Source organism: Giraffa tippelskirchi, chromosome 1 (genome assembly GCF_054371585.1).
Source record: "Giraffa tippelskirchi isolate mGirTip1 chromosome 1, T2T-mGirTip1v1.2.pri, whole genome shotgun sequence".
Classification (NCBI taxonomy): Eukaryota; Metazoa; Chordata; class Mammalia; order Artiodactyla; family Giraffidae; genus Giraffa; species Giraffa tippelskirchi.
In genome coordinates this window covers 161,294,117-161,308,269 of record NC_137275.1, presented here as the reverse complement: position 1 = coordinate 161,308,269, position 14,153 = coordinate 161,294,117, and the positions used below count along the sequence as shown (strand labels likewise).

Genomic DNA, 14,153 nt, shown 5'->3' with positions numbered 1-14,153 from the left:
TTACCCTTTTACTCGTGTTCAACCTCAATCTTCAGTCAGCTTTTATCACAATCAAACCCCATCCAGTTCTGAGCTGGTAACACTCCCAATCTGAAACTGGTGGCTCTGGACTCTTTTCCATAGAAGTCAGCATTCAGACAAAGACATCTATTTAGACATGTTCTGTTACCACCTGGTAGGCAGGTGGGAACAGAATTCTGAGGTATATATGATGGGTATAAACCTGGCCTTAATGCACATAAAATTTCAGACGTATATTGAAACCAATAATAAATATAGTATAAAGAGTTATTACATGAAATAACCTTAAAAAATAGGATCAAATTCATCTAAGGTTCTCTTGCAGGTGGACCTAAATGAGGAAGAAACTATATTGATCATCAGACGTCTGCATAAGGTCTTGAGACCCTTCTTACTGAGGAGACTGAAGAAAGAAGTTGAATCTCAGCTTCCAGAAAAGGTATGTTGCAAATTCAAAAGTTGTGGTTTCTTCCCCCTGCCAATATATTCGAGTTACCTGCCCCTGAAATGGTGTTTCTGAAATAGCAGGCTTTTATTTTATTCCAGGTAACTGGAAAATATCTTTTTTTTTTTTTTTTTTTATAAATTTATTTATTTTACTTGGGGGCTAATTACTTTACAATATTGTAATAGTTTTTGCCATACATTGACAAGAATCAGCCATGGGTTTACATGTGTTCCCCTTCCCGAACCCCCCACCCACCTCCCTCCCCCTCCCATCCCTCTGGATCATCCCACTGCCCCGGCCCCGAGCCCTTGTCACATGCATCGAACATGGAATGGTGCTCTGTTTCACATATGACAATACACATGTCTCAATGCCATTCTCCCAGAACGACCCACCCTCACCTTCTCCCTCAGAGTCCATAAAATTGTTCCATGCATCTGTGTCTCTCATTCTGTCCCGCATATAGGGTTATCGTTACCATCTTTCAGATTCCATATATATGCATTAGTATACTGTATTGTTGTTTTTCTTTCTGGCTTACTTCACTCTGTATAATGGGCTCCAGTTTCATCCATCTCAGTAGAACCGGTTCAAATGTATTTTTTTTAATGGCTGAGTAATATTCCATTGTGTATATGTACCACAGCTTCCTTATCCATTCATCTGCTGATGGACATCTAGGTTGCTTCCATGTCCTGGCTATTGTAAACAGTGCTGCGATGAACATTGGGGTACACGCGTCTCTTTCAATTCTGGTTTCCTCGGTGTATATGCCCAGCAGTGGGATTGCTGGGTCATATGGCAGTTCTATTCCCAGTTTTTTAAGGAATCTCCACACTGTTCTCCATAGTGGCTGTACTAGTTTGCATTCCCACCAACAGTGTAAGAGGGTTCCCTTTTCTCCACACCCTCTCCAGCATTTATTGCTTGTAGACTTTTGGATAGCAGCCATTCTGACTGGTGTGAAATGATACCTCATTGTGGTTTTGATTTGCATTTCTCTAATAATGAGTGATGTTGAGCATCTTTTCATGTGTTTGTTAGCCATCTGTATGTCTTCTTTGGAGAAATGTCTGTTTAGTTCTTTGGCCCATTTTTTGATTGGGTCATTTATTTTTCGGGAATTCAGCTGCAGAAGTTGCTTGTATATTTTTGAGATTAATTGTTTGTCTGTTGCTTCATTTGCTATTATTTTCTCCCATTCTGAAGGCTGTCTTTTCACCTTGTTTATAGTTTCCTTTGTTGTGCAAAAGCTTTTAATTTTAATTAGGTCCCATTTGTTTATTTTTGCTTTTATTTCCAATATTCTGGGAGGTGGGTCATGGAGGATCCTGCTGTGATTTATGTCGGAGAGTGTTTTGCCTATGTTTTCCTCTAGGAGTTTTATTGTTTCTGGTCTTACGTTTAGATCTTTAATCCATTTTGAGTTTATTTTTGTGTACGGTGTTAGGAAGTGTTCTAGTTTCATTCTTTTACAAGTGGTTGACCAGTTTTCCCAGCACCACTTGTTAAAGAGGTTGTCTTTTCTCCATTGTATATTCTTGCCTCCTTTGTCGAAGATAAGGTGTCCATAAGTGCGTGGGTTTATCTCTGGGCTTTCTATTTTGTTCCATTGATCTATATTTCTATCTTTGTGCCAGTACCATACTGTCTTGATGACTGTGGCTTTGTAGTAGAGTCTGAAGTCAGGCAGGTTGATTCCTCCAGTTCCATTCTTCTTCCTCAAGATTGCTTTGGCTATTCGAGGTTTCTTATATTTCCATACAAATTGTGAGATGATTTGTTCTAGTTCTGTGAAAAATACCATTGGTAGCTTGATAGGGATTGCATTGAATCTGTAGATTGCTTTGGGTAGAATACTCATTTTCACTATATTAATTCTTCCAATCCATGAACACGGTATATTTCTCCATCTGTTTGTGTCCTCTTTGATTTCTTTCATCAGTGTTTTATAGTTTTCTATATATAAGTCTTTTGTTTCTTTAGGTAGATATATTCCTAAGTATTTTATTCTTTTTGATGCAATGGTGAATGGTATTGTTTCCTTAATTTCTCTTTCTGTTTTCTCATTATTGGAGTATAGGAATGCAAGGGATTTCTGTGTGTTAATTTTATATCCTGCAACTTTACTATATTCATTGATCAACTCTAGTAATTTTCTAGTAGAGTCTTTAGGGTTTTCTATGTAGAGGATCATGTCATCTGCAAACAGTGAGAGTTTTACTTCTTCTTTTCCTATCTGTATTCCTTTTATTTCTTTTTCAGCTCTGATTGCTGTGGCCAAAACTTCCAAAACTATGTTGAATAGTAGTGGTGAAAGTGGGCATCCTTGCCTTGTTCCTGACTTTAGGGGAAATGCTTTCAATTTTTCACCATTGAGGATAATGTTTGCTGTGGGTTTGTCATATATAGCTTTTATTATGTTGAGATATGTTCCTTCTATTCCTGCTTTCTGGAGGGTTTTAATCATAAATGGATGCTGAATTTTGTCAAAGGCTTTTTCTGCATCTATTGAGATAACCATATGGTTTTTTTCTTTCAATTTGTTAATGTGGTGTATTACATTGATTGATTTGCGGATGTTAAAAAAACCTTGCATTCCTGGGATAAAGCCCACTTGGTCATGATGTATGATCTTTTTAATATGATGTTGGATTCTGTTTGCTAGAATTTTATTAAGGATTTTTGCATCTATGTTCATCAGTGATATTGGCCTGTAGTTTTCCTTTTTTGTGACATCTTTGTCTAGTTTTGGAATTAGGGTGATGGTGGCCTCATAGAATGAGTTTGGAAGTTTACCATCTTCTGCAATTTTCTGGAAGAGTTTGAGCAGGATAGGTGTTAGCTCTTCTCTAAATTTTTGGTAGAATTCCGCTGTGAAGCCGTCTGGTCCTGGGCTTTTGTTTGCTGGAAGTTTTCTGATTACAGTTTCGATTTCCGTGCTTGTGATGGGTCTGTTAAGATCTTCTATTTCTTCCTGGTTCAGTTTTGGAAAGTTATACTTTTCTAAGAATTTGTCCATTTCTTCCAAGTTGTCCATTTTATTGGCATATAGCTGTTGGTAGTAGTCTCTTATGATCCTTTGTATTTCTGTGGAATCTGTTGTGATCTCTCCATTTTCATTTCTAATTTTGTTGATCTGATTCTTCTCCCTTTGTTTCTTGATGAGTCTGGCTAATGGCTTATCAATTTTGTTTATCTTCTCGAAAAACCAGCTTTTAGTTTTGTTGATTTTTGCTATGGTCTCTTTTGTTTCTTTTGCATTTATTTCTGCCCTAATTTTTAAGATTTCTTTCCTTCTACTGACCCTGGGGTTTTTCATTTCTTCCTTCTCTAGTTGCTTTAGGTGTAGAGTTAGTTGATTTATTTGATTTTTTTCTTGTTTCTTGAGGTACGCCTGTATTGCTATGAACCTTCCCCTTAGTATTGCTTTTACAGTGTCCCATAGGTTTTGGGTTGTTGTGTTTTCATTTTCATTCGTTTCTATGCATAATTTTATTTCTTTTTTGATTTCTTCTGTGATTTGTTGGTTATTCAGAAGCGTGTTGTTTAGCCTCCATATGTTGGAACTTTTAATAGTTTTTTTCCTGTAATTGAGGTCTAATCTTACTGCATTGTGGTCAGAGAAGATGGCTGGGATGATTTCAATTTTTTTGAATTTACCAAGGCTAGATTTATGGCCCAGGATGTGATCTATCCTGGAGAAAGTTCCATGTGCACTTGAGAAAAAGGTAAAATTGATTGTTTTGGGGTGGAAACTCCTGTAAATATCAATTAAATCTAATTTGTCTATTGTATCATTTAAAGTTTGTGTTTCCTTGTTAATTTTCTGTTTAGTTGATCTATCCATATGCGTGAGTGGAGTATTAAAGTCTCCCACTATTATTGTGTTATTGTTAATTTCCCCTTTCATACTTGTTAGTATTTGCCTTATATATTGTGGTGCTCCTATGTTGGGTGCATATATATTTATGATTGTTACGTCTTCTTCTTGAATTGATCCTTTGATCTTTATGTAGTGTCCTTCTTTGTCCCTTTTCACATCCTTTATTTTAAAGTCTATTTTATCTGAAATGAGTATTGCGACTCCTGCTTTCTTTTGATCTCCGTTTGCATGGAATATGTTTTTCCATCCTTTCACTTTCAGCCTGTGTGTGTCCCTAGTTTTGAGGTGGGTCTCTTGTAGACAGCATATATAGGGGTCTTGTTTTTGTATCCATTCAGCAACCCTTTGCCTTTTGGTTGGGGCATTCAACCCATTTACATTTAAGGTAATTATTGATAAGTATGATCCCGTTGCCATTTACTTTGTTGTTTTGAGTTCGTGTTGAAACATCCTTTCTGTGTTTCCTGTTTAGAGAAGATCCTTTAGCATTTGCTGGAGAGCTGGTTTGGTGGTGCTGAATTCCCTCAGCTCTTGCTTGTCTGTAAAGCTTTTGAATTCTCCTTCATATCTGAATGAGATCCTTGCTGGGTACAGTAATCTGGGTTGTAGATTATTCTCTTTCATTACTTTAAGTATGTCCTGCCATTCCCTTCTAGCCTGAAGGGTTTCTATTGAAAGATCAGCTGTTATCCTTATGGGGATCCCCTTGTGTGTTATTTGTTGTTTTTCCCTTGCTGCTTTTAATATTTGTTCTTTGTGTTTGATCTTTGTTAATTTGATTAATATGTGTCTTGGGGTGTTTCGCCTTGGGTTTATCCTGTTTGGAACTCTCTGGGTTTCTTGGACTTCTGTGACTATTTCTTTCCTCAATTTAGGGAAATTCTCAACTATTATCTCCTCGAGTATTTTTTCATGGCCTTTCCTTTTATCTTCTTCTTCTGGGACTCCTATGATTCGAATGTTGGGGCGTTTCATATTGTCCCAGAGGTCCCGGAGGTTTTCCTCATTTCTTTTGATTCTTTTTTCTTTTTTCCTCTCTGCTTCGTTTATTTCCATCATTCTATCTTCTACCTCACTTATCCTATCTTCTGCCTCCGTTATTCTACTGTTGGTTCCCTCCAGAGTGTCTTTTATCTCCTTTATTTCATTATTCATTCTATATTGATTCCTTTTTATTTCTTCTAAGTCCTTGATAAACATTTCTTGCATCTTCTCAATCTTTGTCTCCAGGCTATTTATCTGTAACTCCATTTTGCTTTCAAGATTTTGGATCATTTTTATTATCCTTATTCTAAATTCTTTTTCGGATAGATTCCCTATCTCCTCCTCTTTTGTTTGGCTTTGTGGGCATTTCTCATTTTCCTTTACTTGCTGAGTATTTCTCTGCCTTTTCATCTTGTTTAGATTGCTGTGTTAGGCGTGGCCCTTCTGTATTCTGGTAGTATGAAGTTCCTCTTTGTTGTGGAGGTTCCTCACTGCGGTTGGGGTTGGACAGGTGGCTTGTCAAGGTTTCCTGGTTGGGGGAGCTTGTGTCGGTGTTCTGGTGGGTGGAGCTGGATTTCTGCTCTCTTGAGTGTAATGGAGTGACCAGTATTAATTTTTGAGATGTCTATGGATTTGGTGTGCCTCTGGGCAGCCTGTATATTGATGCTCAGGTCTATGTTCCTGCGTTGCTGGAGAATTTGCGTGGTATGTCTTGCTCTGGAACTTATTATCTCTTGGGTGGAGCTTGGTTTCAGTGAATTTATGGAGGCTATTGGATGGTCTCTTATTAATTAATGTTTCCCCTGGCTTTCAGTCTTATTCTTGCAGTAGCCTCAAGACTTCTCCTTCCATACAGCCTCAATAATAAAACTTTTAGGTTAATGGTGAAAAGATTCTCCACAGTGAGGGATACCCAGAAAGGTTCACTGAGTTACATGGAGAGATGAGGTGGGGGGGGGTGGGTTGTAGTGACCAGGAGGGGAAGAGGGGAATTCAAATGTGGAGAGAGCAATCTAGCCAGTAAGCACTTCCCTCTGTGCTTTCCACAGTTTGGAACCCTCAGAGTGATTCACAGAGATACATAGAGAGGGGGGAGGAAGGTAACAGAGGTGAGCATGAGTAGAAAGGGAGGAATTAAGAGGGGAGAGAGAGATCTGGGCAGTATGCTGTTCCTGAAGTGTTCTCCGGTACCCAGAACACCCTCAGAGATTCACAGAATTGGGTTGAGAAGAGAAGGAGGAGGGTGGGAGATAGAGGTTCCCTGGGGGAGAAGAAAGAGCATCAATAGGGGGAGAGAGTGATCAGGCCAGTGATCACACTCCTGAGTAAAAATGGGTCCTAAAGATTGGGTTCTTAAATGTACAAAGTTGATATCAAATATGTAAAACACAGATTAAAAATCTAGAGTAGAGGTTAGACTCTTATAAAACTTACAATCTAAAAAAAAAAAAAAAAAGAAAAAAGGGAACAGTGTAAAAAGAAAAAAAAACAGTAAAACAGTAAAAAAAGAAACAGTAAAAAAATGTAGAACAGGAAAAAAACATTAAAAAAAAAAAAACACAAAAGGTATAAGATATATGTATGTAGTTTGCTTCAAAAATAGGGTTTTTTTTTTTTTTTTGCAAGTTAATAGTGGGTTATGAAAATGAAAGTTAAAGGTGTAATAGAGGGCTTGAAGAAAAAGGAAAGAAGAGAAAAAAAATTTTTTTTTAATTAAAAAAAAAAAAAAATTAAAAAAATTAAAAAAAATAATAATAGTAAAAAATATATATATCCCGGACTTTCTCTGGAGCTGTTGTGAGCAGTGTGGGATCTGCTCAGTTTTAGATAGATCCTTATTCCTGCTTATACTTTTCAAGATCTGTAGGTCCTTTTTAATGCAGTCGGTATTAGCTACAGGGATCTTAATCTGTTGGCCTGTCCCTTCCAAAGCACTTCCCTCTGTTTATTTGGCTTCTGTTTGAAGATCTCTTCAGTATCTAATTTCCGCCCTGCAACAAAGCGGTGGAGGTGATCTCTTTAGGTTCGCTTGTTCAATCGTGCTGTGGGGAGGAAGGAACACTGCAATTCTGGCGTGTGTGTGGTAAGCTCGCAGTGTCTCGGCCGCACTGGGTTCGCCCCCGCTCACGGCGTGTGTGCTTTCCCCGTCTACCCTGCTCAGGCTTCAGGTTACTCGGCCGGGGAGCGGGCCCTGAGCTGCGTGCACTTCCCAGGACTAAGCCGCTCAGGTTCAGGCTCCCGGTTACTCCACAAAGGCGCAGACTCGATTTTGCCCGCGGCTTATGCCGTTCCCGGTCGGAGCTGCCCAGGCGGCCAGGAGTTTGGCGAGGGCGCTGTCCCCTGTTGGGGCGGTGCGGCTTATCACCTCCCTGGTCCCCGCCTCGGTTTACGGGCGCGCCCGGCTCCGGTGTGCTTTGTGTCGGTTCTGGGGAGCTGGTCTCTGGCTGCGACCCTCCCGGCTGCTGTCGACCCTCCGGGATCTCAGGCAGTCTTTGCTTAAAAAACTGGGAGCCTGTTTGCAGTTTGGTAGGGGGTGCCCTCTCTGGAGCCGAGTTTGCCCCTTTCCGGCTCTGGCGGGCCCCGCCTGCCCGCTGTGTCCGGCGGGGGATGGCGCGGTCCGCAGCCGGCTAGCTCTCCTCTGGTATCGCTCAGTCCTTTGTTCTGTGAGCGGGCCGGCAGTGCCTTAGAGTTGGGCTTTTCGCGGGATAGTTCTCTCTCTCGCTGTCCCACAGTTTAGGTTACTATCTCACGTTAGCTCCCTCAGATTGCCCTCGGGGCACTCGGGCCCGGTCCTTACCCTAGGCAATGCCGCCCGCTCCTCTCCGTTCAGCCCCCACTTGCTGGTGGCGGATGATGCGAGCGTCTGGGGTTCTTTGCTGGGAGTTGCTTTAGGCACGTAATCTGTCGATTTTATTTATTTTTTCCTCCCAGTTACGTTGCCCTCCGAGATAAAAAATCCTCCCCCACACCCGCCGGTGAGAGGGTTTCCTGGTGCTTGGAAATTCCTCCTCTTTTACGACTCCCTCCCCGGGACGGGTCTCCGTCCCTAACTCTTTTGTCTCTCTTTTTATCTTTTATAATTTCTCCTACCTCTTTTGAAGATAATGCGCAGTTTTTGTGAAAGCCTGACGTCCTCAGCCAGCCTTCAGAAGTAGTTTTGTGAAGTTTGGTCAGCGTTCAGATGTTCTTTCGATAAATTTGTGGAGGAGAGAGTGGTCTCCCCGTCCTATTCCTCCGCCATCTTCTGCTCTCCCCCTGGAAAATATCTTAAAGGACGTTTTTGTTGTAGTTGTTAGAGAGAAGCTGGAGGGTTTAGTGTAGAGAGAGAATGGAAATTTTAACATTTCATCTTGGTTTCCAAAAGTTTGGGGACAGATTTTTGAAAATTACCAAATCACTGTCATTACATTTTAGCCTTAACTTACATTAACTTAACAGTACATGAATTAACATTCTATTTTAACTTTAGAATTTTTTTTTAATTTTACTAACCTTGTTGAGTTCACTCTTGTAGGCACCATAAAAGTGTTCTGCTTTGAGCCACGTAAGGCTATGAGTTTGAGGCTTGTATCCTTATCAGAAGGTCTAGTAAATGCTTGCCACGTTTCCCAGAAATGTGTTCAATGTCGGGTGCTTGGGATGTCACTGTTCTGATAGTAAGTGAAAAATAGGGTTCTTATTACAGATACATCATCTAAGTAAGATTCTATGAACATTTTAAGCAAATACTTTTCAGATTAGTTTTTGGACACTGAATTTCAGGGTTTTAGGATGTCTTTTTGAACCCATAGCACTACATTTTTGGATTGGATTTGGGTATTAATTTAATATGTTTTTCATCATATTTTGGAACCACTGGAGTTCCAAACACTGGAGTTCTGCGTTTCATTCTCTTACAGATAGATTATTTGGCATTGCACACTGTTTGCTGTGTGAGCTAGTTTGATGTTACTTTTCTCTTTAGAGGAGCCAATTCTGAAATGTGTGTTTTGCATCATTGTGTTTTTCTGTGTAATGACTCTTATTTTTTGGACAGATTTGTTCATCCTATTCATTTTTAAATGGGAGCTGGCAAGATACTGTACAAAGTTGATTACTAAGAGAGAATTTTATCCCCTAATCCCCTATCTTTAGCAGTCAGAAAAAATAAAAATTAAAAAAAATTAAAAAAAATAATTAACACTGTTCTTAATACCACGCTTCAGTTCAGTCCAGTCACTCAGTCATGTCCGACTCTTTGTGACCCCATGAACTGCAGCACACCAGGTCTCCATTTCCTCACCAACTCCCTGAGTCCACCCAAACCCATGTCCATTGAGTCAGTGATGCCATCCAACCATCTCATCCTCTGTCATCCCCTTCTTCTCCTGCCCCCAATCCTTCCCAGCATCAGGGTCTTTTCCAATGAGTCAGCTCTTCTCATGAGGTGGCCAAAGTATTGGAATTTCAGCTTCAACATCAGTCCTTCCAATGAACACCCATGACTGATCTCCTTTAGGATGTACTGGTTGGATCTCCTTGCAGTCCATGGGACTCTCAAGAGTCTTCTCCAACTCTCACATCCATACATGACCACTGGAAAAACCATACCCTTGACTAGACAGACCTTTGTTAGCAAAGTAATGTCTCTGCTTTTTAATATGCTATCTAGGTTGGTCATAACTTTCCATTCCCTTCTCCAGTTATCGTAGTGAGAACCCAAATATTTAATATCTTATTTTCCTAGTGAATGCATCTTGGGGATTGAATGCTGTCAATATTTCTTTGACTTCCTATGGTCTTGACATCTTTGGGTAACCCTCTTTCAGTTCAAGGTGGGCCTTAGTTACTGAATAAGCTGGAGAATGGGTAGAGTGGTCATGTAGCTTCCTTGAGTGTTACTTAGATCCAGAACTTACAGAGATGAAATGTTAAAGATTTTACTTTTCCCCATTCTTCCTTTTGTTTCTTTAGAAGCAACAAATATAACAAAAGACAATTATCTGATCTTACAGACGGGTCATGATGGAGAGGTCTGACAGAATGTGGTACATTGGAGAAGGGAATGGCAAACCATTTCAGTATTCTTGCCTTGAGAACCCCAAGAACAATATGAAAAGGGAAAAAGATAGGACACTGAAAGATGAACTCCCCAGGTCAGTAGGTGTCCACTATGCTACTGGAGATTAGTGGAGAAATAACTACAGAAAGAATGAAGGGATGGAGCCAAAGCAAAAACAACACCCAGTTGTGAATGGGACTGGTGATAGAAGCAAGGTTTGACCCTGTAAAGACCAATATTGCATAGGAACCTGAAATGTTAGGTTCATGAATCAGGGCAAACTGGAAGTGGTCAAACAGGAGATGACAAGAGTGAACATTGACATTCTAGGAATCAGTGAACTAAGATGGACTGGAATGGGTGAATTTAACTCAGATGACCATTATATCTACTATTGTGGGCAGGAATCCCCTAGAAGAAATGGAATAGCCCTCATAGTCAACAAAAGAGTCCGAAATGCAGTACTTGGGTGCAATCTCAAAAACGGCAGAATGATCTCTGTTCGTTTTCAAGGCAAACCATTCAATATCATGGTAATTCAAGTCTATGCCCTGACCAGTAACGCCGAAGAAGCTGAAGTTGAACGGTTCTGTGAAGACCTACAAGACCTCCTAGAACTTACCCCAAAAAAGATGACCTTTTCATTATAGGGGACTGGAATGCAAAAGTAGGAAATCAAGAAACACCTGGAATAACAGGCAAATTTGGCCTTGGAGTACAGAATGAAGCAGGGCAAAGGCTAATAGAATTCTGCCAAGAGAACGCACTGGTAATAGCAAACACCCTCTTCCAACAACACAAGAAACGACTCTACACATGGACATCACCAGATGGTCAGCACCAAAATCACATTGATTATATTCTTTGCAGCCAAAGATGGAGAAGCTCTATACAGTCAGCAAAAACAAGACCAGGAGCTGACTATGGCTCAGATCATGAACTCCTGATTGCCAAATTCAGACTGAAATTGAAGAAAGTGGAGAAAACCACTAGACCATTCAGGTATGACCTAAATCAAATCTCTTATGACTATACAGTAGAAGTGAGAAATATATTTAAAGGACTAGATCTGATAGACAGAATGCCTGATGAACTATGGATAGAGGCTCGTGACATTTTATAGGAGACAGGAATCAAGACCATCCCCAAGAAAAATAAATGCAAAAAAGCAAAATGGCTGTCTGAGGAGGACTTACAAATAGCTGTGAAAGATGGGAAGCAAAAAGCAAAGGAGAAAAGGAAAGATATACCCATTTGAATGCAGAGTTCCAAAGAATAGCAAGGAGAGAAAGAAAGCCTTCCTCAGCGATCAATGCAAAGAAATAGAGGAAAACAATAGAATGGGAAAGACTAGAGATGTCTTCAAGAAAATCAGAAATACCAAGGGAATATTCCATGCAAAGATGGGCTCAATAAAGGACAGAAATGGTAGGGTCCTAACAGAAGCAGAAAATATTAAGAAGAGGTGGCAAGAATACACAAAAGAATTATACAAAAAAGTTCTTCATGACACAGACAATCACAATGGTATGATCACTCACCTAGAGCCAGACTTCCTGGAATGTGAAGTCAAGTGGGCCTTAGGAAGCATCACTAGGAACAAAGCTAGTGGAGGTGATGGAGTTCCAGTTGAGTATTTCAAATCCTAAAAGATGACACTGTGAAAGTGATTCACTCAATATGCCAGCAAATATGGAAGACTCAGGAGTGGCCACAGGACTGGAAAAGGTCAGTTTTCGTTCCAATCCCAAAGAAAGGCAATGCCAAAGAATGCTCAAACTACCACACAATTGCACTCATCTCACACGCTAGTAAAGTAATGCTTACAATTCTCCAAGCCAGACTTCAGCAATACGTGAACCGTTAGCTTCCAGATGTTCAAGTTGGTTTTAGAAAAGGCAGAGGAACCAGAGATCAAATTGCCAACATCTGCTGGTTCATCAAAAAAGCAAGAGAGTTCCAGAAAAACATCTATTTCTGCTTCATTGACTATGCCAAAGCCTTTGACTGTGTGAATCACAATAAACTCTGGTAAATTCTGAAAGAGATGGGAATACCAGACCACCTGACCTGCCTCTTGAGAAATGTGTGTGCAGGTCAGGAAGTAACAGGTAGAACTGGACATGGAACAACAGACTGGTTCCAAATAGGAAAAGGAGTGCGTCAAGGCTGTATATTGTCACCCTGCTTATTTAACTTATATGCAGAGTACATCATGAGAAATACTGGGCTGGAGGAAGCACAAGCTGGAATCAATTTCTCTCCAATTGCTGGGAGAAATATCAATAACCTCAGATATGCAGATGACACCACCCTTATGGCAGAAAGCGAAGAAGAACTAAAGAGCCTCTTGATGAAAGTGAAAGAGGAGAGTAAAAAAGTTGGTTTAAAGCTCAACATACAGAAAACTAAGATCATGGCACCCGGTCCCATCACTTCATGGCAGATGGATGGGAAAACAGTGGAAACAGTGGCTGACTTTATTTTTCTGTGCTCCAAGATCACTGCAGATGGTGAGTGCAGCCATGAAATTAAAAGACGCTTACTCCTTGGAAGGAAAGTTATGACCAACCTAGATAGCATATTAAAAAGCAGAGATATTACTTTGCCAACAAAAGTCTGTCTAGTGAAGGCTATGGTTTTTCCAGTGGTCTTGTATGGATGTGAGAGTTGGACTATAAAGAAAGCTGAGCCCTGAAGAATTGAAGCTTTTGAACTGTGGTGTTGGAAAAGACTCTTTGAGAGTCCCTTGGACTGCAAGGAGATCCAAACAGTCCATCCTAAATGAGATCAGTCCTGGGTGTTCATTGGAAGGACTGATGTTGAAGCTGAAACTCCAATACTTTGGCCACCTGGTGTGAAGAGCTGACTCATTGGAAAAGACCCTGATGCTGGGAAAGATTGAGGGCAGGAGAAGAAGGGTATGACAGAAGATGAGATGGTTGGATGGCATCACCAACTCGATGGACATGGGTTTGGGTGGACTTAGGGAGTTAATGATGGACAGGGAGGCCTGGCGTGCTGTGATTCATGGGGTCGCAAAGAGTCGGACACGACTGAGCGACTGAACTGAACTCATTTATTCATCCCATAAAACTTCTTAAACTTGTTTACTAATTTCCAACACTGGCTAATATAGATAGATTTAAAAAAAATTTCAAGTTGAAAGTTTGCCCTGTTTTTAGGAAGTCCATTTCATTAAAATACAGACTTGTACAGCATAAGGATCATGGGATGATTGGTTATATCACAAAGGAATTCCTTACTTTACTAAAATATTTATTTCATGGCCCTTTTCACAAGAAAACTTCCTGAGTATTGATAAATTTTTTTTAAAAAAATTAGATTTGAAGAGCATGTTTCCTGCTGAAGTACACTTATACTCTTCAATACCCAAATTGTTATATTTGAGGTTTATTAAACACCCATATATATATATATATATATATATATATCTTGTTTGCATTTTGCAAAATTACATTTTTTACAAAATGAAGGTTTGTGGCAACCCTGCCTCAAGCAAGTCTATTGGCACCATTTTTCCAACAGTGTTTGCTAACTTCATGTCCCTGTGTCACAAATTTTGGTAATTTTTGAAGTATTTCAAGCTTTTTTGTTATTGTTAAATTTGTTATGGAAATTTGTGATCAGTGATCTTTGATGTTACTATTGCAAAAAGGTTATGACTCACTGAAGGCGTAGAGGATAGCATTTTCCACAATATGAAGTATTGTTTGATTAGGGTATGTACAATGTTTTTTTAGACATAGTGC

General features: G+C 39.9%; 1 protein-coding gene and 1 long non-coding RNA gene across 42 annotated transcripts in view; one reads left to right on the top strand and one right to left on the bottom strand.

Moving 5' to 3' along the window:
- LOC145511268 (uncharacterized) overlaps positions 1–6,277 on the bottom strand; it is a 106,238-nt gene extending 99,961 nt beyond the window's left edge. Inside the window, exon 1 of the long non-coding RNA XR_014057717.1 lies at positions 5,202–6,277. This is a non-coding gene — a long non-coding RNA (uncharacterized LOC145511268). The remainder of the gene's footprint in view (positions 1–5,201) is intronic.
- The window catches only part of SMARCA2 (SWI/SNF related BAF chromatin remodeling complex subunit ATPase 2), a 189,352-nt gene that overhangs the window by 73,915 nt on the left and 101,284 nt on the right, over positions 1–14,153 (top strand). For all 41 annotated transcript variants that reach the window (XM_081502976.1, XM_081502968.1, XM_081502889.1 and 38 more), the window contains one exon: positions 347–460. In XM_081502976.1, the coding sequence (XP_081359102.1) occupies positions 347–460 (114 nt within the window). The remainder of the gene's footprint in view (positions 1–346; positions 461–14,153) is intronic.